This window comes from Chelon labrosus, assembly GCF_963514085.1.
Source record: "Chelon labrosus genome assembly, chromosome: 21".
Classification (NCBI taxonomy): Eukaryota; Metazoa; Chordata; class Actinopteri; order Mugiliformes; family Mugilidae; genus Chelon; species Chelon labrosus.
The window spans coordinates 20106629-20130420 of NC_140354.1; the positions used below are offsets into that span (position 1 = coordinate 20106629).

The 23792-nt window shown below is 44.3% G+C and overlaps 2 protein-coding genes across 2 annotated transcripts; one reads left to right on the plus strand and one right to left on the minus strand.

Moving 5' to 3' along the window:
* Positions 1–1211: 1211 nt before the first annotated feature.
* Positions 1212–15924, minus strand: top3a (DNA topoisomerase III alpha). The gene is made up of 19 exons (XM_084570333.1): positions 15400–15924; positions 14351–14410; positions 14187–14260; positions 14033–14108; positions 13810–13918; positions 13554–13697; positions 12634–12804; positions 12426–12526; positions 10134–10208; positions 9930–10012; positions 9083–9293; positions 8799–8984; positions 8139–8268; positions 6608–6721; positions 6361–6526; positions 6141–6287; positions 5516–5638; positions 2637–3373; positions 1212–2101 (listed from the first exon to the last, which is right to left on the minus strand). The coding sequence occupies exons 1-19, from the start codon at positions 15631–15633 to the stop codon at positions 1944–1946; spliced, it is 3099 nt and encodes a 1032-aa protein (XP_084426459.1). The 5' UTR covers positions 15634–15924; the 3' UTR covers positions 1212–1943.
* A 1042-nt stretch (positions 15925–16966) lies between these two features.
* Positions 16967–22365, plus strand: smcr8a (Smith-Magenis syndrome chromosome region, candidate 8a). Its single transcript, XM_084571476.1, has 3 exons — positions 16967–18171; positions 18379–20112; positions 20812–22365. The coding sequence occupies exons 1-3, from the start codon at positions 17570–17572 to the stop codon at positions 21275–21277; spliced, it is 2802 nt and encodes a 933-aa protein (XP_084427602.1). The 5' UTR covers positions 16967–17569; the 3' UTR covers positions 21278–22365.
* The last annotated feature ends 1427 nt before the right edge of the window (positions 22366–23792 follow it).

The following is a 23792-nucleotide window of genomic DNA, read 5'->3' on the forward strand; positions in this document are numbered from 1 at the left end:
CGACTCTTCAACTGGCCAGCGCGTGAGGCGTCTTGCTGTGTTTAAGTTGTAATTTTACGATGTCTACTTGAAATGATATTTGCAACGGCCCCATTCCGTATTTTCATTTCCGACATGAAGCTAAACTGTTAGCCGTTTCTGGCTTCTGGACGCTAACAGCGGTGTTTTCACAGCCTAAGGTCAACGTCAACGACTTTAAAGCCAAAAAGTTTGCGTACATGTCGTAATCACAAATTCACTTTGAAAGCAGCATAAATGCTAGGCAACCAGAAGGCGACCAGGCTAACAGTTTAGCTAGCTAACAACTGAAAAACAAAAGCATACTGAAATCCTCAGACACATTATTAAATTAGAAACAGTTCTACCCGAACAAATAACAACAAAAACAGATGACTATTGTAATACTCTTCTGGAGGCGTGGTCAAGTTTGTAGTTGACAACATTAGCCTGGAAGCCAGACAAGCTTCGCCCACGTATAACTTTTATGTGCGGGAAAGGCAACTGATTCTGCTCCAGCAAAGATCGTGTGGGCGGGGACAATAGTCATTCACATGAGTGTCCTGGAGTTTAATTTGTTTACAACAAAATGGCTGCAGTTGTAGAAGTGATCTATTTAAGGGTTTGTTATCGCATCTGTTGTAAAACATAATGACAGCACAATAACTTTGAAGGACGAACAGAGATCAAGGCAAGTTTTATCACATACTTTGTTGCTCTGATTGGTTGTGGGACCAACCAGTTGCATTCAGAGGTTTGTTTCGTCTCAGCTGAATCCATGTGGACAGCAAAAGCAATCCACGTGGAGACATCTTGGTCGTGTTCTTCTACTCTGTTAATTCAGGATTGGAGATAAAGTTGCAGCAGATTTGACTCTCCAGAGTGAAGACATATATCTGATCAACTCATTTAATTTAGTGGCCATGTAAACAGTTAAATCACGGACCAGAATTATTGCTAAAGGTGTCGCCAACGAGAACGAAGGAGGCGTCTTAAAAGCTTCAGAACAAGAAATGTGAAAGTATATTTCAAACGTCTGCTCAAGCCCCGTATGTAAACTGGGGATTCGTTTGGTATTTTCCAACAGTTTGCAGCTTGCACGTTTACGACTCAAGATGAAACCAAAATCAAAACCTGCTGAACCCTAGAAGAATACTAAAGACTCAACATGAAACCAAAAGAAAAAAACAAAAAACACAAACCATCCCTTTGACCTCTCTGCAAAGACAAACATTAAAGTTTATTAGCTTTTATCAACATCAAAATCTATTCGACAATCCTGCAAGGGGGTAAAAACACAACCAATTTATTTATTTGTTTGCATTATAGTTTTTGGGGTTTTTTTGGAATAAAACCATATTTTGCTTTCACAAATGTAAAATAACACTTATAATCCTCCTGAACACAGGAGAAACTCATACAGACGCGAGGAATCGTTTGATCCAAGGCCAGCTGAGCAAATTTCCAATTAGCTGCTATGCACTTTAAAGTCCTTCAACACCTTCAGCGTCTCTACTTGTGCCCAGAGACTCTTCCTCTTGTAGTGAAAGAGTTGAAAACATGTCTTCATTCGTGTTGTTGTGAGGTTTAAAACAAAGTTCTCAGACTTTTTTTTTGTTTGTTTTTTTTGTACACGTTCAGCAAATTTAGTGAGCTCGGGAGGCGGTGGTAGTCGTACGAAATGACCTCGAACTGAGCCACTCATCCTGAACAGGCACACTTCACATCTGAGGACGCTCGAGAGATCAGAAAAGTTTCTAGAGTCGTGAGGCACAAAAATGGCTTCCACGTTCCTCTCCCCGACACAAACGGCAGCCGGAGGACGAGATTTAGCTCAGAGCCACGCGAGACGTGCCTCCTCCAGCCAAGGCTGCTCTTATCTTCTTGGACGTTTTGAAGAAGCAGGAATAAAATCTGTCTTTACTTGAATGGTTGCAGGTCAGAGGTCACCGCTGAGGACAGGTGACCCGGGTGTGTCCCGGCATGTGGCAGATGCCGCAGGTTCGAGGTTTCCTGGGATTGGGGGGTTTGTTGGCGTCGCCCGTGATCTTCCTCACCTTCCTCCCTCCTTCTCCTCCGCCATTAAATCCACCTCCGAAGCCACCTGACGGGGGGAGAAGCGGGGGATATATATATATAATAGACTTCTCTGGTGCGTCGATGCCTCAAGGTCTCAGTGTTTGTGAGTCGTGACGGCTTTGATCTACTATTAAATAAAGTGTAGGTGTGAATGATCGCTCTCTCTCTCTCTTTTTTGTTTCATCTGAATGTACACTTTTTCTTTTTTTTTTTTTTAAGAAAACAGAAACCATAGAGAAATAATAAGACATGAGTCTAATTCATCCAACCAAGGTGTCAAAGATGCAGTGAGGCTATGCTAACAATGCTAACATGCGCTACTTTTGATGTAAAGGTTTATGATGCTGCATCAAATCAAGTTTCTTACAATATTTAGCATTAGCATAGTTAGCATGCTAGTATTTGATAATTAGCACAGAAAACATAGCACGAGGTTAGTCCATGTGTGAGGGAACATCTAAAACATTGACAGAAGCTCCAACTCTTGAGAGTCAGACCTGAGAGATGATTGAAGATGTGAAACAATATTGTGAAAATACCACAAATCTCAGTGGGTTTACCTGGTGGAGGTACGTTCTCGTCGGCCCACTGGAAGAACCCACACTGCTGCTCTCTCGGTTTCCCACAGGCGTGGAACATTCGTCCTTTGTTGGGACCGTCCTTCTGCACCGTCCTCGTCACCGCTGCCTCGTTACAGTTGCACATCACCTCGTGTCCCCCCGCGTGTCCTCCCGAGTCCTGCCCTCTACCTCCTCCAAATGTGTTCACGTACCCCAGAGAGGGCCTCGGAGGCTGGGAAGTCCTCGGCGGCGGGGGGCCTCGACTCGGAGGCGCGTCGTGCTGACTCGGCTGATCGGCCCACAGGAAGAAGTTGCAGCTTCCACCGTTGCACTTGTAGAACTGGCGACCTTTGTTGGGTCCGTCCTTGCGTACGGTGAGGAGGAGGGCTTCCTGACCGCAGTTACAGACAATCATGTCGCTGCCGGCGCCTCCGCTCGGCAGAGGCCTCGGCTCCGGATCCCAGGAGGGGACGGGAGGAAAGGAAGGTCGATGAATGGAACTCGGGGCTCTGCGTGGCTCTGGTCTAGGCGGGCGAGGAGCTGGTGGACGTGGGTCATCTCCTCTTCCACCACCACCACCACCACCACCACCTCCTCGTCCTCCTCCTCCACCTGCCCCCCGGAGGTATTTCAAGTCCAGCACCTCTCTCAGCATCTCGTCACATCCACCGATGCAGCCGACAAATTCCAGAGGCATCATGGGAGGGAGGCTGCCCCGTCGGAACCTGAACTTCAACCTGAATGAACGAGGCAGGACAGACGAGTCAGTGTAAACGCTAAAACAGCAAACGACAGACGTGGACGACTGTAGCTAAGGCGGCAGAGTGAGTCGTCCACCAATCACGGTAGCTTTCGCCAAAAAGTGCTATGTTAGTAGAGACCGTTTACAAAGTGAAATGACCTGAAACCCAGAAAGACCTCAAATATTTTCAAGCCAAGCCCAATCTTTTGTACTTATTTTATTTTAGGTCTGCCAAAAACCAAAACCACATTCCTGTAGCGTCATAACTTCTTCTTCTGGTTTAATGGTGGCTGGTTAGAGTCAAAGCTGAAGAAGAAGAAGAAGAAGAAGAAGAAGAAGAAGAGGAACTAAAATTATATAAAAATAAACAACACGTCTGCTGTGTGGAAGAGCTTTACTCTGGAAAATAAAGTGAGTCAGACAGAAATTAGTAAACAGTTCAAACACTGGTGGTTGTAATTCGTCGATGCACAGATTTGGTCCAGATTGAAATGTCGAAGAAACACGCACTGACGTCTGATTTTGACCTTTCTTTGAGGTTCACATTCGTGGCTTTGAGTTCCGCAGAAACAATAAATCTTCACAAAGAAAACTAGCAGAAAAATGGAGAACATCTGGGAACGTTAAAGATGCCGAGTTCCAGCGAACACGACGCTGTAACCGCAACATTAGCATCAGGTGAGTCACAGTATTAAAACAAAACATTTATAACATCAACATCCACAATCGGATCTGGTCGGGAACTTGCGTTTGCATCTCTCTGGGATATGAAAAGCCCAAGTCTAGTGACGTAGTACGTCTAGAGATAATGTGTTTAAAAGAATATTTGTTTAAAGTCATGTAAAAAGAAAGCTATGATGAAGAGACGGTAGAAGCTGCATCCACCAAGACTAGATGAACAGCTGTTTACTTTTATCATGCGATGATAAAGTTTAAATATATATAAACACAAATTCCGATTGATGCAAACGTGCTCTATAATTATTACGACCCCGACCCGAACCGCAGTTTGTGAAATCAAGAAGCGTTCGTCGCAGCAGTAACGTTGCGGGAAAGCAAGCAGAGTTTAAAGTGCTGTAGTTAAAAAAAAAAGTAATTTGACACTTGCTGTCGATATTAACCGAGACATGAACTGAGCAGGGAGTTTAACGAGCAGCTGAGACGTTGATAAGAGCAATAAAAAAGTTGAAAAGTATCCGTTAAAAAAATAAAAAAGTGTGATTAATTTGCGCTAATGGCACGTTGAGTGTGGAAATCTTGCAATAAAATACAATTCATAGGGCGGCGGAGTGGTGTAATGGTTAGCACTGATGAGTCACAGCAAGGGGGGGGGGGGGTCTGGGTTTGAATCCCCCGACCGGCTGGGGCATCTTCTGGGTGATGTGGGGAAAGCCCCCAGCGCCCCCAGCTTACCCCCTGGAGGATAAGCTGTAATAAGAAAATGAGCGAATGTAAATACTTTAATGCACCGACAGCCCTAATATATGCATTATGTGTGTGTGCGCGCATCATCAGCAAACCGAAGACTGTGTGTACTCAGGGTAAACTTGCTGTACTTGTAAGACAAAAGTTGCCGTGGCGACCAGCGAGGCTGCAGCGGCTGAAAACAGCATCCGAAGTTATCCAACGAGCTAAAAAAGCTGCTGAGTGAAATGTGATTAGAAAAAAAAAAAAAAAAAAAAAAACACAAACACACTGATACTGTAAGAGCTGTAGCTCAACTTTGAGCTCTGTGCCAGATCGGTTGTCATGGTAACTGATGCTGGTGTGGAGCACTCGTGCCCTATATTTGGACCGAGCAGAGGCACGTGCTCGAGGGGTTAACGCCCACTGGTGTAAACAAGACATTTTTTTTTTTTGACGAGCGCGCCCGTGCCTGTCGTCTTCGGCGTTTTGTTTGTTTGTTTTCTGCTCGGCTCAGAGAGGGGAAACGACGTGGAAGCTGTTAAACGGTTTAAATTAGTGTTTAACATCCTCCAAAGATGATCCTGCAGCTGAATCACCCACCTCTGTGACGCTGTTTCAACATTAGAACGTGAAGATAAGATTCAGAGCAGGACTGTTACGTTGGAATGGGTTTAAGTTTTCACTGGTGTACCTAATGAACTGGCAAGGGAGCAGAATAATCCGTACTCACATGTGAATGGGGCTTGGCTGACATGTGGGACAAACGCTGTCGTCTCTGTTGACCTCCAGGACCGTGTCGGGGAACCACACCGCCGTCTTACAGGCTGGGTAGCCCACACAGGACAGGTACTTACTGCAAGAAGACGGGGGGGAGGGCAAGAAACGCAGATGCTTTAACCTTTTAGTCCCTGAGGTGCTCGGAGGTTAAGCTCGGCTAAAATGCACCGATCAGCCACAACGTTATGACCACAGACAGGAGAAGTGAATAACATTTAAACCGTCTTGTGACAACTCGATGTTCTGCTGGGAAACTTCTGGACCTGGGATTCATTTGTTGACCTGGCCTCCAAATTCACTAGATCCCAAACTGATCAAGGGTCTGTGGGATGATCCACAGAGACCCCTCCCCTCAAAGACCCCCCCACTAACAACATACTGTTGCCAGACACCCCAGGACACCCTCAGAAGGCCCATGTCCATTCTCTGATGAGTGTTTTCGGACACCTACACAATATTAGGTCATAATATTGTGGCTGATCGGTGTATATACCAGCCAGGAGACACCTCAAAAGTGTGATCGAGCACATAAATAAAAAACAACATCATCTAAAATCAGCTGAACCCTCTCGTCTCACCTGTTTCCCTCCCTCTTCTTCTTCAGCACCATGTCCCGTCCACACTGAGGACACTTCCTCACCGGTAGCGGGATCTCCATGTCCTGCTGCTCCGCCTCCGGGATCTCCTGAGCGGCACCCAGGTACGGCGACAGAGCTTCGTCTAACCTGACAACAGAGAACGACTTTAAACCATTTTCTGAGTGACCAATCCGTCCCGTTTACTACGAGGTGAACTCACTTCTTCGCCTTCCTCACGGACTCTACGAAGACGCTCTTGTATTTCTGGATGTGACACTGCAGCACGCTCTGTTTGTCCTTCCTGCCTTCTGACACCAGCTTCAGATCCGCCTCCAGCTCAGAGCGGAGGTTTGGTTTCGACATCTCGTAGCCCATGGAGTTATAACCTGAGAAAAAAACACAAACAAACAGCACAATGACGAGAGGAAGGTCACGGACATCTGTGACTATAGAGTGTGATCACAAACCTTCAACCAATCCCATGCCGAGCTCCCCCGGTAGAAACCTCTGGTCGTTCGTCAAGCCCACATACATGCGGCTTTTTATCGTCTCGATGTGATCCGCATGGGTGGCGTCTGTGCCTGGAATACACACAGTTAGACATGAAATACACATTTACAGAAGAAATAGAAGAATATTAAGGAAACTAGACAATTTTTTGTCCTTTAAAGTTATTTCCTGTCAATATATTTTACAACAAATTAAATATTGTACTCTAAACATCTCAATTCTCCAGCGTCAGGTATTTTATTGTAAACTAATTCAACTCCACGGCACTCAGAAGACATGTATGACTACTGTTACTCTTCTGTCCATCACCACGTTAAGCCCCGCCCCCATGATCTGATTGGTCCACTCGATCTTTGCAGAATCAGTTCCTAACGGCGAGACTCCAGATCAACTTTCCACCACAAAAAAGTTAGTCTTCCCAGGTCTAAACTCCAGGAGCATAGTTTGATATCACGAGAAAAATCACAAGAAATCAATCAAGGCCCCAGAAAAACATTTCCAAATTCCTGAAGGTTCCTGAAGGTACCGCGCTGAGGAACCACGGCCAATTTAGAATGAACCTAACCAGCATGTCTTTGGACGGTGGGAGGAAGCTGGAGAACCCGGAGAGAACCCACGCAGACACAGGGAGAACATGCAAACTCCACACAGAAAGAAAGGAACCAGTCGGCCCATGATGGATTCAAACCCAGAACCTTCTTGCCGTGAGGCATCAGCGCTAACCACCACACCCACGGCGGCGCCTAACATTCTGTCTCCTGGAGATGAAACTATTTCGGCACGAAAAGAACAAATGAGGAAGGAAACTGTGAAGACGCTGGAGGAAACGGGTACAGAAATATCTGCAGCCACAGTAAAATGAGTCTGATTAACATTAACGTAACCAGGAAGCCAAGGCAAATTATAGTTTTAAGGTTCACATGGGGACAAAGATGTTATTTTTTTTTTTTATTTTGTAGATATTGTCTTCTGGTCTGATGAAACAAAAGCCGGAAGAAAACAACCCCAGCTGTGAAGCACGGTGGTGGCAGCATCATGTTGTGGAGGAGCTTTAAGGAGCCCTAGCATACTTCAAAAGCTGCGGTAAAATGGCTTAAGTTGAGGTATAGTAGTGGTCTGCACAAAACACTGACCTCAATTAAATAGAAGAAGAGTAATCAAGCCAGGTAACCTTTAAACGTGACTGAGTTCAACAAGTTCTGGGCTAAAATTCATGCAGCTTATTGTAGAAAGCTTGTGGAAGGCTACAGTGACCCAAGTTAAATCATTTAAAGAACCCTAACCCTAACGCCACCATACACAAACCAAGTCTCTTCAAACTTCTGACCCTCTGGGAAAGTGAAGAAATAAATAAAAGCTCAGATAAATCTTTCTACTTCCTATTCTGACGTTCTTAGAATAAACCAGCGATCCTAACTGACCCGAGACAGGGAACATTTACTGGGTTTAAAAGTCACTGTTTTCCGTCTTTGTGCGTCTGTGTCCTACCGATGCCGTGTTTCTCCATCAGCGATATGAGGTCGGCCTCGGTGAGCAGCTGAGGAGGACTCGTCTGTCCGTCCACCATCTCGATGGCGGAGGGCTGGAACTGGGAGTTCTGCTCGTACACCGGGATCACCTGCAAAACAGAACAGGAAGTGGTGTTTAATGGAAAAAGTCTAGCTGTAGGCCTGTGTGTTGTTTTGTTTGTGGTATTTTTCCAAGTTTCAAACAAAAACTGTAAAAAAAACAACTGGGATTCGATTTCTTTTATTCTGTGGTTAATATTAGACTAAATTTTCTTTCTACAAAAGTAAAAAAACAGCTGTATTTTCCTTCACTGAAACAGGAAGTAGTCTTCAACATCTGGAGTTTCCAGTTCTCTCTTAAGCATAGATCATAAAATTCCAGATTCACAAAACAAAACGCTTCAGATTGTGTCAGAAAGTCTGAAATTGCGTCTGAATGTTGATCCAAAGTCGTGTCCGTGCTCCGTTTAGACCAACAGAAAAGTTTTTAAATCACTGACTGATGGAAACAACTTCTTCTTCTTCTTCTCTTCCTGTTTTATTCTTTCATACATTAAAGTTGCTTTGATTTTTTAAATTGAAAATCAAACAAACTATATTTCACTATTTTTTTTATTTTCGAGCCTAAAACCAAACTTACCTTGGCGCTCCACCTGTCGTAGGGGTAAACGTCCAGGTAGTTCCTCGCAATGATCATGAGTCCCGACGCGGAGAACTTCTCCTGAGCGATGTCTATGTCCACCACCGTCTCATGCCCCAAAGCATCCTGGGATACGCAAGCAAGGAAGTGGCGAACAATGAACTCATACAAACGTCCTTCGTTGCCCTGGGGGGAAAAAAAAAAAACAGAATTAGATTTAATTATTTGCTAGTGTTGGGCTGAAACCTTTGAGCTATCTTCTTGCACGTACACATTAACATTACCTGCAATGTGCCGGAGAACTTTGTGGGGTGTATGGGAGGATGGGCTTGGTCGGAGTTCTTGCCCTGTCGTGGGTTAGGACCGCCCGGCTGTTCAAGCACCCGCTGGGCAAACGCCCCCCAGGTCTGGCTTTGAGTCTGCTGCTCCACCAGGGGGGCGAGAGCCAGGCTAGCGGGGAAGATGTTCGTCTCTGTGCGGGGGTAGCTGATAAATCTGTTGGGGAGGTCAAAAATTACAGAAAATAAATGTTCAGAACGAGGAGACAAGAAAATATTCTGTTTTCTTGTCTCCTCGTTACAAACGGTGTTCCCCAAGGTTCTGTACTTGGTCCCATTTAATTCACCAAAATCTTATCTATTCATTTTTTTCTTTTCTTTTCTTTTTTTATTGTTTTATTTAAAGTTTTCAATGTCCAATATACTTTTACTTTCATGTTTTCACTGATATATCAACGTATTATTGTTTTTTCATTATGCTTTTGTGGTTTTTTACATTTATGACGTGGACCTAAACACCACTGAAAATGAGGATTCTACCTCAACGTGTTCAATCAAGGTTTAATATAAATAAAGTAATGATAATAAACAGAGGCAACGCTCTAATCTAACTCATCCATTAGATGCCAGATGGTCTCTTCCTCCTGAACTAAAATAGGAACAACTTTGAGGTGGTTTGACAAGCTGGTAAACAAAAAAAAAACAAAAAAAAAAACACATTTGATAATTTCACTAACACCTCAAAGCCTCTAATAAAGTGGCGTCAAGCCAGCGAGCCGACTGAAATGAGTTCAAGTAACAGATTTAACATATGGTCAGCAGTATGTGCTCCCTTAAAATGCTGCACACTCACCCTTGAGTATAGAGCTTCTCCGCAATTTTCATGGTCTCTTTGGCGTTTATTCTTAACTTCCGAGACGCCAGCTTCTCCAGCTCCTGTAGATTCGGATAAAAACTGTTTATTAGTTTCGGCTGTGCTGAAAAAAAAACCAAAACATTTTATACGATACACGTGTTTTAAGATGCATTTCATGTGTGTTTTGATTTATATTCATACCACAGTGTCCAGAGGCAGTGGCCTCCATTTACTCTTGGGTTTGCTGGTTACTGAGGTGACTGTTGCCATGGGATCCTGGAAATGAATGAAATGAATGAGATGATATTCTGCTCTCACGTGTGGCTTTTAACACGTTTTATTTGTGCAGACCGACAGCACTTTGTTTTTTTATGTTATCAGTGTTTCCTAACGGCTGCAGGACGGAGGACACAGGTTCAGGTTCGTTGTGACTTTCTACTTGAGAAACAAACACTTTAAAACATTGTCGAACCTCAGACAGACATTAAATATTTCAAGATCGACAGTTAAACATTTTTAAGTCATGAAATCAAAGCTCTGACAGTTGTAGCTCCCAACAGAGGTGTCTCTGTTGAACTATTTATAACCACGAGAAGCACGAGGACATAGGTGACACCACACACGTTCCTTCACATATGCAAATATGTGCAGGTAAAAGAACAAGGTGTAAGCAACGGCAGTAAATGTTTTGTGAGGAAGAAAAACCACTGGAAACGTTGGTGCGTTTGTCCTCAGGGACACACGTGGAGTGGTTTGGTGAAGAATATCGACTCTAGACAAAAAGAACTGAACTTTTGAGAAAACTCTTAATCGAGTATTTAGAACATTACAGTGTTCACGTCAAGCACTAAATCCTCTCTTCATGAAGGTTCTGGTGTTCAGCGTTAGTTTAGAAACAACAGAGAGATGTTGATTCAGCTGTGTTTTCATTGTGGAGTCTGAAGTTCTTCAAATTACAGACATTTTAGTCACTGGGCTGTGCTACATAAGACACACTTTAATCTTTAATTGAATCCAGTTTGGCGAGGTGGTTAGCACTGACGCCTCACAGCGAGAAGGTCCCGGGTTCGAATACTGGGGCCTTTCTGTGTGGAGTTTGCATGTTCGTAGTGAGTGTGGTTGTCCGTCTCTCTGTGTTAGACTGGAGAGACCCTTAACAGGAATAAGCGGGTATAGAAGATGAATGAATGAATGAATCTAGTTTAACAGCACCACCCTCATGTTGTACCTAATGTTTTGGCAACTGAGTGTATATGAAGGCAATCATCTATACGTCTTTAATATTATTTCTATTTCTTAAAAACTATTTATCGTGCACATTTTTATTTTTTTGTATTATTTGGATATTCTGCAACTTTTTAAAAAAAATAAATATCAGAAACAATCTTTTGAGTAAAAGTCCCGTCTCAGAGCGTTATCTCTTTTTAACTAAATTTGTGTTAAACAGCCTAAAGCACTTTTAATAAATCATTTATCTGTAAATTGAGTACGACACGGGAGTTTTGCTTCTTAATAATCTCTTAAATTCTTAAATATTTTCTTTTCTATAAATATTTCTACATATTTTATTTATTGCTCAAGGTCCTGCATTACCAGCAATATATTTTTGGAATTTTTTATTATTATTTTTTATTTTATTTAACTGTATTGTGTTGTACCGACACAGGTTCCTATTATTTTGACATTGTAGTCAGTGGGCTAGACTATATAACAGCTCTACAAACTACAAAATGATCATCCAGCTGAATTATCACCTTTCAACAGCTACTGAACATTATTTATATTTGACTGACTTCACCAGTGTACCTAATGAACTGGCAAGCGAGTGTGTTGTACAGTATATCTACTAAACACAAATCACATCCTTCCATAAATACCTTAAAAGACTGACAGAATATTTAATATTCTACTAATTCCCGCCTCTGTGTTACAGATTTAAATAAATCACAGATTTTAGATCGTATCCCGCTGAGGAGCGGCGTCTCTCTGACTCTAGTTTGCCGCCTGATGCTCACATCTTGCTGTTTGCGAGGAACGGTGTAAACCGGTGAAGTGATAATTGCTGAGCCCCCGTCAGCCTCGCCGGGAGACAATAAGCCGCGACGACACCTCCGTCCTGTCGCCAGGAGAAGTGAAGCCGCACCAGGTTCAAAACAAAAACACGCTCAACAGGCTGAATCCACAAAATCGGAATCAGAAATGTAGAAATATAAGAGCGTGTCTTATCATCAGCCTTCATATTATAATTACTAATGATGTTGTCACAGTCGTGTGTTTCTAATAAGACCCTAACTTCTTCAAGATTTAAAATAACTGAGTTTTAACAATGGTTTTGAGCTGATTAGATAAATTATAAATAAGAGTGGTTTCAATAAGAGACAGAGAATTTACAACTTGTTCCAAAATATGTTTCATTTTCCCAACTCATCATGCAACTAACTCCAACCAGCACATCTGTATAGATTCAGATGTTGCTCCAGATGTTGCTCCTACCTCCATGCAGATCTGGTAGAGCACCAGACAAGCCGTGTGGTTGAAGAGACGGTTTCTTTTCCAGTTGAACTCCACGGCGTCCTCCTCCACCTCATGGAGCACTGAGACAGAGACACACAGACAGGTCGTTACGGGTGGCGAGTTTAAAAACTTAAAAACCCGGATCTGGACAACTCAAACGGACCCTGGTGTCTGTACGTGGACGCACCTTTGATCTTGTAGAAGGTCTCGGGTATAAACGCCTGGATGGCTTTGAAACGCTCCACCACGAAGCCCAGCGTGGGGAACTGGCAGCTGCCGTAGGAGATCAGCTGATTGGCCAGGGACTCGGGAAAGATCTTCTGCAGGCGAAGCGTCTGGAAGCGAGTGAAGGACGCACCTGAGGGCGAGCGAAAAATTCTGTGTGACACATTTGGTAAACCATAATGATAAAAAATATCTCTTTCGTGTGCATCAAGATCAGATTAAGGATGTTCTGATCTGTTTATTGCTGGTTGGCTGGAGTCAAAGCTGACAAAATAGAAGAAGAAGAAGAAACATGTCTACTGTGTGGAAGAATATTACTCTGGAAAATTAAGTGAGTCAACTTGATTCAACAACTACAAAAAAGTAAATCACTAAACAGAATCCACTCAGTCAAAGGCTGCAGCCAAACAACAAACACTGAACGTTTAAAAGAAGAGAAAAGTTTCCTGGAGACGGCGTCAAGGAGAAACATCTTTCAGAGAGGGTTAGGGAGTTTATGGCAGCGTTAGTTATGAAAGAGATTTTTACAAAACTAATATTCATTGATTCCAGAGGTTTGTGGCATCTGCTCAACCTTCTCCCTCTAATTTCTCGTCTTTCTCGTGTCTTTGCTTTTGTCCAGCTCTCCTCTTGTCGTCATAGTTTTTAAATTCAACCAGCTTTCAGATCTGACTCCTGTCGTGTTCTGGATCGTCCCTCCCACGCCAAGTAATCTTGTTGTGCCCTTGGAAATTACTGACACGAGTTCTTTTAACCTCTAACATGTCAAATATTAATTACAGAAACGGAAACAGGTTTAGAATTTCTCCTGCGATTGTCGGGGAGGAGTGAATTTAGAGATAAATAAGCCCGTGCTCGGGTTCAGAGCGAGCGCTTCCTCACCTATTCGCAGGTCCAGCTCCGTGCGGACATCAACGGCGTCGCTGACGTTAGCGTCCGGCTCCGTTAGGGTCTCACAGGCTCTCCGGATTGAGTTGGGCGTTATCTCAGAAAACTTTGCACGAAAGACTTGCAGATTGGGCTTCACTAAAGAAAAAGAAAACACACGTGCACATAGAGGATAAATAAACGTATTATCACACTTGATTTACCTTCGCTCGGCTAAAACAACAACATTACACGGATGCCACTTCTGTACCTGCTTTGCAAACGTCTATGATTTCAAAGCCGATGTTTTCTCCCTCCCTGTCGCAATCGGTCCAGATGACCAACGCCTGGCACTGCCTCGCCTCCTTCTCCAATGTCCGCTGGAGAAACAAGAAGCGAGAAAGAAAGCGAGTTAGAAAAGTTAAATAGGAATTAATGAGTCATAGAATGGGATCAGTGACAGATCCCACACGTTACACGAACTGTTAGCGTACCTTGATTTGCGTCATGTTTTCTGGACAATACTTCTCTACCTCTGCATCAAACAGCAGCACAGGGTTACAGCTGAGCCTGTGGAGAGAGCAACAGACACAATCATGACACCGTGTCAAGTTAAAATACAGTAAAAAAAGAAAGATTTAAACGCACCATTTCTGGAACGGTGCTTTAAACTCCAGAGCCAGTAAATGACCGGATACTGACGTCATCGCTACCGTCACATTCTGGTCGAGAGAAAATCAGAGATAAAGTAAAACACAACAGAGGAGACGTTCAAAGTGTGGGGATTAAATTATTCCTCTGTATTTTCTTACCTGGCCGAAGAGATGATATTCATACTCGTAGATTTTATTAAACTTTGACATTCCCTCCCTCTGAAACCAGAAAGAAAGACAGTATTATTTACCTCCCTGTTTTGTTTCTGTCGTGTTTTTCTTCCTGCATTCTTGACGCATCTTAACCGAACTGTGTCGGCCATGACAGTCGTTGTATTGCACGTGAGTTGGCTGGTAGTTGGTGGTTTTAATATACATCGCATCGGTTAATATGGGAAATGTTTCTTAAAATCGTTCAAACCAATAACTAAACTGTTGCCGATTCTTTTGGTGAAACTTGATCAGTCCTTTCAGCATTAATCCACCTTGGCCTGAATTATTCGTCCTTGTTTTGACATGACATTTCTTTGTCTAAGTGGATGTTATATTATTGATTAGTTATAGTTAAGTATGTGCAGATGTGTCATGTAATCCAGTGCAGAACGATTAAGTAGTCGGTTAAGTTATTTACTACTAGTTTATGACTAATCTGTTGATTATGCCAGTTGATTAATCTTGTCCATAATCAGCAGATGTCAACATATTGCTTGTTTTGTCTTGCTAACAGTCTTAAACACAGGTGTCAAACATACGGCCCGGGGGCCAAAAGCGGCCCGCCAGAGGGTCTAATCTGGCCCGCAACATGAATTTGCTTAGTGCATTAAATACACAGAAGCTATCCTTCATTTGTTCACTGTTTTAGAAAGAGAAGTGGACACAACACAACACTGAGACCCAGACCCATGTTCTTCTTTGCACTAAAACAAATGGGAAAAGGATCTGAGGCCTTGTCGTTACTTACAGGTTATTATTCTGTTGTGTTACTGGTCCGGCCCCCTTAAGATCAAATTGGGCGGTATGTGGCCCCCGAGCTAAAATGAGTTTGACACTCCTGGTCTAAAATGTCTAAAAAGTCCAACAATATTTATCATTTCATAAGGTTTATAACAAATCTAACTGAGAAGCAGAGACCTGTAAGACACTATAAATAGAAGATGTTATTTTATAAACTTAATGAATCTGTTTGATGGTAAAGAGACAGGACTGACCCTCCTGACTCTGCCGCCGGACATGATCTCGGAGATGCCTTTGGCCGCATCGTTCTTCTCGGCTACACACAGAACCCGCTTGATCTGCCCCCGGTTCCGGATCATCTCCGCCTCCTGCTCTGTGTCCGGGCACCGGGCACTCTGCGCCGCACAGAAGAACCTCCTCAGTCCCCCCAGCCGCTGTAGACCCGATCTAAGCAAGGAAGATCTCCCCAGGAGGTGCACTACTAGCATGCCTGGCGACTCTCACTCAAAGCAGCCGGTCCTCCACTGCTGCTGTCTCCCCACTGGGCTAGCATGCTAGCTGAGGTGGCTAGCTAGCTAAAGCCATGTCTGAGAAACTTTTAAAAAGGAGCTGAAAAGTCGTCACCAGTTGACTGACTTCACGTTCGATAAACAAAACAAGAAGCAAACGGAAATGTTGATCAAAGTTATAAAAACTGTTATTTAAAAACTTTAGAGGAGCAAAACACACCTCAGACACGCTAGTACATTAGCTTTGTTTACAAAAATCCGCGCCTGCCTGTCAAGAACTGCCGTAATTAAGGTCGTGATACTGTCGTAAAACCCGGAAACGGCCAAAAAGCAAAGTAACGCCAACTTTACAATAATAACAGAATAAGTGAATTAAAATCAACTATTATCTACTCGTGTGGCACATCTTGTGCATCATATTAATCATAATTCCCTTTCCAATGCGATTATTTTAATTATATCGCATAAATCTAATGGCTGTTGACAGAAAATACACCCTAAATCAGAATTAGTATTTTTCCACTTCCTACGTGCAAGATCATTTCTATCTATTTCTAATTGTTCATTTAATAGATTTTTTTTTTTCTATTTTTTTCTGGCAAATTTGGGTTTGCCGTGTCAAAGTTTACTCTACGATTAATATATATATATATATTTTAATCTAAATGTGACAAACATAATACATTAATTCAGTATTTCTCCACCATCAAACAATTGAATAATAAATTAAAAAAACGTAAACATTATTTGTAAAAGGAATATATTTAAGAATTTGAGTGTAATATAATTTGTTTTAAGAAACAAAACTTACATTTAAATACAGTATTACCTTAGTGTACACTGATAAAGTTTAGGTGAATAGAAATTATATTCTCAGGTCTTTCAACTACAGATTTAGGACAAATGTAAAAATACTCAACTTAAAAAAATAAATAAAAAATATGCAAATAATACCCAAATAAAAATATGCACATAAGTGGTAAATTAAAAAAAAAAAAAAAAAAAAATAAAATACTAATAAAATAATTACAAAAAATCCCCATATACACTCACTTGCCAAAACATGAGGTACTCTAATGAAAAATGAATGAATGGTGGTAATTTGACTGGATGATCATTTTGGGGAATGTACTTTCACTTTGGATGAAATTAAACACTTTCTGTTTAATTTAAAATGGATGCTGAATAGCGTTACACTGGAATTAATTCACTAGTGTACCTAATGAAGTGGCAAATAAAATGTCTTCTGTAAGTTTCCCCTGAAAGCTGAGGTATTTTTTTTTAAGGTTTTAAAAAACAACATTCCGTTTCAGGGTGTATTTCCTCCAGATGGGCGGAGGATCGATCACCTGACCAGACGACAACCAGCTGGGTAAACATGGCGTCCGTCTCTGGATGTGGACATTAAACGCAGCGCTGCTGTCTCTCAACCGTGTTTCTGTCCCCGGTCGTTACATCCGAGGGACGAGAAGGACGCGACGCATGAGGACGTGAAGAGGAGGAGGAGAAGATCATCTCTCCACCGATGCTGCTTTTACATTTATACATTTTATTTTTTTTACATTCTTCCCGCACAGCATGAATGGTCTGATGCCTCCTCGTACGCTGTGATTGGCTCTAGATGATTGCTTTTGTCAACAGAGACCTTTTATTATCTGTCACGTTTTATTTATTTTTTTATATTTTGAAATCTTTAGCTGGTGGACTGGACCCTGCAGGAGTTCAGCTGAATATCTAAATGATATAAATCAGGTTTTATTATTTTTTGTGGACCCTTTGCTGGATTGAAACCCACAGAGCAGAATGATTAATGAGACTGTAGTTAATGTGGCGGCCATTCACTGCTCAACCCTGACTGTTATTTTATGACTGTGAGTGGTGTCCTGTTTCTCATGCCTTGCTCAATAGCATCACTATGATAGGCTCCCCAGACGTGGTGGCGTTCACCAAAGAGGACGAGTATGGGCAGACGAGCCCCGACCCCTGGGCTGTCCCGGAGGAGTTCTCCGTTCCTCTCCACCCGGTGGCCGACACCAACCCCTGGGCCAAGACCTCCTATGCCAAGTTCACCAAAGACTTCATCCTCATCTCGGAGTTCTCGGAGCAGGTGGGCCCCCAGCCTCTCCTCACCATCCCGGATGATCCGAAAATCTGCGGCACCTTCGACCTCAACTACTTCTCCCTGCGCATCATGTCGGTGGACTACCAGGCCTCCTTCGTAGGGCATCCCCCTGGAAGCGGCTACCCGAGGCTCAGCTTTGTGGAGGACTCTCGCGTGGTGTTGGGGGACTCAAAGGAGGGAGCGTTCGCCTACGTCCATCACCTCACCCTTTACGACCTGGAGGCGAGGGGCTTCGTGCGACCGTTCTGCATGGCGTACGTCGCGGCGGACGAGAAGAAAATCATGCTGCAGTTTCAGGAGTTGTCCCTCCGGTTCTCGCAGGCGTCCGAGTGTCTGAAGGCCGGGAACAGGAGGGCATTCGCTAAGGAACTCCAGAGGAAACTCCGGGACCTTGAGTAAGAACTTCAGTAGAACCTTTTTAACCTTAACTAGAAGAAATGTTGGGGTGTTGCTAAAATCAGTTTGGTCACAACAATCCAACCAAAAGTAGACCACCTTACCTTTTTAAAGAGCCTTGTTGGCTAATGAACCCTAGAACCCTAATCTCAATCTAATCTTAAATTCATGTGCACCACTAACTCTATTTCGTTCCCCTCTTCCAGGTACACTCACTCTGTGCTACAACGGGAGGAAGGGCTGCAGAGAGAGGCGGGACCTCAGTGCATGTACTCCGCCCACGCCGTGGAGAAAGCCAACGAGCTCGCCAACGTAGAGAAGAGCATTTACGAACACCGGGACCTGCTGAGACAGATCAGCTCCTACCACCGCCGTCCACGCCGAGATCCCAACGCTGTCACTTGCCAGAAGTGTACAAACGACTGCTTGAGCGAGTGCGAGGAGCTGCTGGACAAATACTCGAAGCTCGCCAACCCCTTCAGTTACAGCGAGAAAGCGCTGGAGGACGCCCGGGCTCGGATCGACGGCGGTGAAGAAGAAGCTGTGGTGGAGGAAGACATGAAACGCAAGCCGTCCTACACGCCACAGCTGATCAAAGCCAAGTCTGCCAAGTGTTTTGACAAACGCCTGAAGACTCTGCGAGAGTTGTGTGACGAGACTTTCTACGAGGCCACTGTGGAGCTCTTGAAGGAGACAGAGAAAAGTTTCCGTGGCGACCTGTGTTACCTGTACACACGGCGCCTGGACAAGGCGCTACGCAGGAAACAGGGTGTCACCAACTTCCTGTTTGAGGAAGACCTTGGGGACGACGAAGAGAATGACGTAGGAACACTAAGACCGTTCTGTGCTGTGAATCATGCTGTAGACAACTATGTTCTCCTAAAGCTGCCTAATATTGTGCTAGGAACAGAACCTCTTGAGCTACCGGAAACACCAGACCCTTTAGACCCAGCATCTGAGATGAGCCAAACTCACGACAGCGAGCTGGGACTCCTCGGGGACAGCCACCTGGAGTCGACCCCCTCAGACCAGACTCCGGAGACCCAGGAGAGCTCAGAGGAGACCAAAGGAAGTTTAAGTAGCGATAAGAGCGCAACGGGCCGAGCAGAGAAGCAACAAACGAGTATGAAGTCAGAACCGCCTGATCCCGATCCTGACTCTGACTTAACCCCCGACCATAACACTGACCTGGAGAGGGAGAGTAGCAGTGAAGACATGGAGACCACTGCCGGAGAGGATGAGGGAGACCAGACACCTGTGTCTTTGCTGGAAGTGGTGTCTGAGCTGGAGGCCAGTAGGGAGGACGTGCGTGAGGAACTAAATCAGTCTGATTTGCTGATTCCCTTAGACACGGCATGCTGTATTGCCCAAGAAGGTTTCCTTTATGAATCTTCTGCCCCAGAGACCATGTCCTGTCTACCCCAAAGCTCCCACCTGCAGCCTTCTCAAATGCTGGTCGTCAACCAGGAGCCCCAAGCCCTTCTCCCACTCCAGGACGACTACACCGTGGGTTCCCCGTGCTCAGAAAGCCCTGCAGCTGGACTGGAGCCCCAGACGGTCCTCCTCGGAGATGCAATTTCCCGTGCCTCAATTGAGGACGGGTCAGACTGCACCATGAGTACGTCCGCGGGGTCCGATCGGGCCGCCTCACCTCTTGGCTACGGGGGGATGGTGACCCTGCGGCAGAGGAAGAAGGCTGGGCAAGGGGCCTTGAGGTTTGTGCGCCAGTACCCGTTTGCGATGCCAGCTCTGTGGTGTCTTCTGAGCGGCCGAACCCTGGTGGTGCTCGGGGCAGACGAGGGCCGAGTCCGCCGGCTGGTTGCTGCCCTGGCTCTCTTTGTACCTGCTCCCGGAAAGTGTGGAGAGAGGGTTCAAGCCTGGCTGTCCTGTCCCTTCACTCTTACCGACCTACAGCGGTGGAAACTCATCGGACTGCAAAGGTACGAATTAGGCATCTAACCGACTCTATGATAGAAAGTGTCTGTCAGGTTCTCAGTCATCCAGGTCGTGGTTCATCGAACAGCGTCAAGAAAGGTATCTGGACTTGTAGAGTTTCTTGAGATATAATCTGCCATCAGTCTGAGTGGTAACACCCACAGATGTTGTTCCTATTTAAACCCCAACTCCTCCACCCGTCTTTTAGAACTGAAGTCTTGGATGAACTTCAAAAAACTCTAATTGAAGTCCAGTTGCTTTTCTTTAACGGTTTTAGATTTAACTCAGTAGTTTGTATCTTACTGTTGTTCATGTGGTCTGACTCAGTCCTTGATGACTCACAACTATTCAGCTGTTCGACCTTCTGCTGCGCACCTTAGCTTCTTGTTTGTGTCGGATTGACGTTATTAAAACAACATGGGCTGTCACGTTGAATACTTACCCCCCAAAAAGTATTTAACTGGTTAAGATACAACAATTAGCCATAACATTATGACCAGCTGGACATCATCTTGGGTTATCATGGCTCTTGTCAGGGGGTGAGACATATCATCTGATGAACCATGTTTTTCTTTTGTCATTTTTGGCGCTTAGTTGGGAAGCGACCCCCATGCACCCAGCTAGAGAAGCATTACATCAACGTGGGATCATTATGTTGGTGGTTTTAATGTTGCGGCTGATCTGTTCTTTTTGTTTTCCTCCAGGGTTTCGTCTCCGGTAGGCTCTAGCATGCTTTACTCGCTGTCCCGCTACAGTCGCTACATCTCCATCCTGGACGCCGACCAGAAGACCCTGCGCTGCCCGCCCTACCGCGGCCAGCTCCTCGCCAACATCGCCGACCACCGCACCTCCATCCGCCGCGGCTCCACCTACTTCCTCCACATACAGAGCACGCTCTGCCACCTGGCGGCCAAGGCCTTCCTGTTCACCTTCACCCACCACCTCCACCTGCCCGTCAGCTCCACGGAGGGGCCCGAGGTGGTGGAGGGCCGGCGTCGCTGCTTCCTGCAGGAGCAGCTGGGGCTGGGCGAGGAGGACAGCCTGATACTGCTCTACCTCAGCCAGCTCGTCACTCAGCGGTACCTGCAGCCCGCCGACGCCGGCCACGGTAGCACAGCGGCGCCTTGTTTTACTTTTAACTACACCACCAGCGTTTTATACAAAATCTAAGTCTGGGAGGAGGACACGCATTTTAGCAGATTAATAAGATCAGAGCCAAATAGGTGAAGGACTGGACTTTCTGTAGAGTATCTTGAAGACGTTTCATCCAAGTCTTCAGTTCTAAAGGGCTGGTGGTGGATTAAGGTTTAAATAGGAACATCTGTGGGTCAGAAATGATGTCCAGACCTAAACTTTTAACCTAAACTCAGGACCAGTCTGTTAGAAATGAAGACTTGGATGAAACGTCTTTGAGAAACTCTACAAAGACCGTTGTCCTTGTTCCTTTTTGAATACACCATGTTCCGTATGTCTGAGAACCTTCACAGGCATTAATGAGGTCAGTGTAGTTTCGGTACTAAAAGTTTAATCTTTCTTTGCCTTGGTGTCTTTTTTTTCTTCTCTGGGATCAGACACAGAGCGAATGTCTGCCGAGTTATTTTTTATTTGTGTGAGAAGATGCAGGGTAGTCGTCTGTATTTATTTTTTCCCTTTAGTCGGTTTGCGTGCTCTTCATTCAGCTCTGTGGACATGTAGATTTAAATTCTAATCAACTCACCGCTGAGTATTTTATTTATTTATACATATCGTACATATTCAGAGTCTGTTAAACAGCACAGTGTCTGTTTTTATTCACTGTACGTCCACTAACGCTGGGAACAATAATCATCCCGCGCACCAAAAGGAACCGTTGGGGAAAGTGGTGAAAATTCCTCCTTCTTGGTGCGTTTTAAACCCTCAGTTGTGTTGTTCCTCAAATCGTCCCATTCTCGTTTTTTAATAATTCATTATTAGTGTATTTGACAAAGAACAGGTGTGAAAAGTTAACCTTCAACGCACACGACCTGTTAAATCTCGATCCAACATGGCCGACCTCAGCCAGCTTCACTAAGGGCATCATTCAAACTAAATGTAAACTCTCACGTTTATGTTCCTCTCACACTTTTCTTCTTCTTCTTCTTCTCTTGTGAATGAATTTAAACTCCGGTGCAGAGTGTTGGATTTTTTTTGTTGTTGTGAAGCATGAGGTCAAGTGTGTTCAAACATCCATCCAGCTCCACCTGATATAACTTTTGCATGTCCAGAAATGTAACACCACAGCACCCCATAGCTGTCGGGGGATGGGTGGTGGTGGTAGTGGGGGGAGGGGGAGGGACCCGGCCGGCGGATGGAAGTTTTATTTCTTTTTTTATAAAAAAGCTATTTAACCTAAATGTATTGAATTTCACTGTTGTCTTAAAAGTCGTGTGAGAGTGTTGTGGCGTCAGCATGAAGACTTGTCTTGTGCCGGGGTGATCAGTGTCTTGATAACGCTTCTGTTTTGATGAACTGACAGTGTTTTCTCCTGCGCCGCTTTTTATTTAACGAACCTTTGCTGGGAACAAACACCTGTTGAGTATTTTTTTATTGTTTGCACAAGTCTTTTCTTCTCTTTTTTTAATGTCATATCGGCCAGTGAACCAACGCAGACGCAGTCCAGGACGGTAGCTGTGCTTGCGGCTGCCTGGTTTTATGGAGAAAGGTCAAAGTAACGTGGGATCCTGGCTGCTTTCCTTCCTGCTGAGGCTTTTAATTCCATTCACTTTAATGCAATTTGTTTTTTTTATTTCCCTTTTTGCCGCATGTGATGCCTTTTTCTGCTTTTTTTTTTCTTTTACTGCAAAAAGCTGAATGTAATCCAAACAAGCCATACCACAGTGTGCTTAACATATTGTCACTGAGTGTCCTTACGTTGCCATATCATGTCTGCCTTTCGTAAATGTCACCGGGGGGGCCGCCGAGCTCACTTCAGCCAGTGGTTTTTAATAAAGCACGTCGTGAAGGTCTCTTTATGTCGTGATGCTTCTTAAACGGGTCTGAGTCTCGCCGTGAGAGGAGCAGAACGCCGTTGAACGCCGCGCACGCCAACAGGCCCGGTGTGACTGCAGAGCTCCGGCGATGACGGATGTGTTTGAGGTGTCATGAATAATAAATGCTCCGACTGTGAGCGCGTCTAATTGCCCCGGCGGAGCAGCAGAGGGAAAGGTGGCTGATGTTTACTTTCAGTGATAAGGACTGAACCACCGTCAGAATCTTGTGCTTCTTCTCGTCTTAAATACCAGATATCTCACGTTAATGAGCAAATTTAATCATTGTCATCTTTATACTCGCAAAACAAGGTCAACTAAACCTTTATATATCTGAAAAATTGTGAAAATTCAACTTAAATAAGCTCAAATTTGGTGCAGCTCTGAGGCCTCAAAGCAAGAAGGTTCTGGGTTCTAATCCAGACCGACTGGATATTCAAGTTAAATATTAAAGTGAATTTTCTACATTTCTGCATAAAAATGACTCAAAACTTCAGCGGATTCTCACACAAGTCCTGAAGGTAGACAAAGAGAGCCCAATCAAACTAGTAAAACAGAAATATTATACTTGTGCATCTGTTTGTTCAGGAAAATGAGCCAATATTACATATCAGTGAGCTGCAAAGTGATCTGTAAGTGTTTCATTTGTTTGATTCTGCTTCTGTAAGAAACTAGCAAAA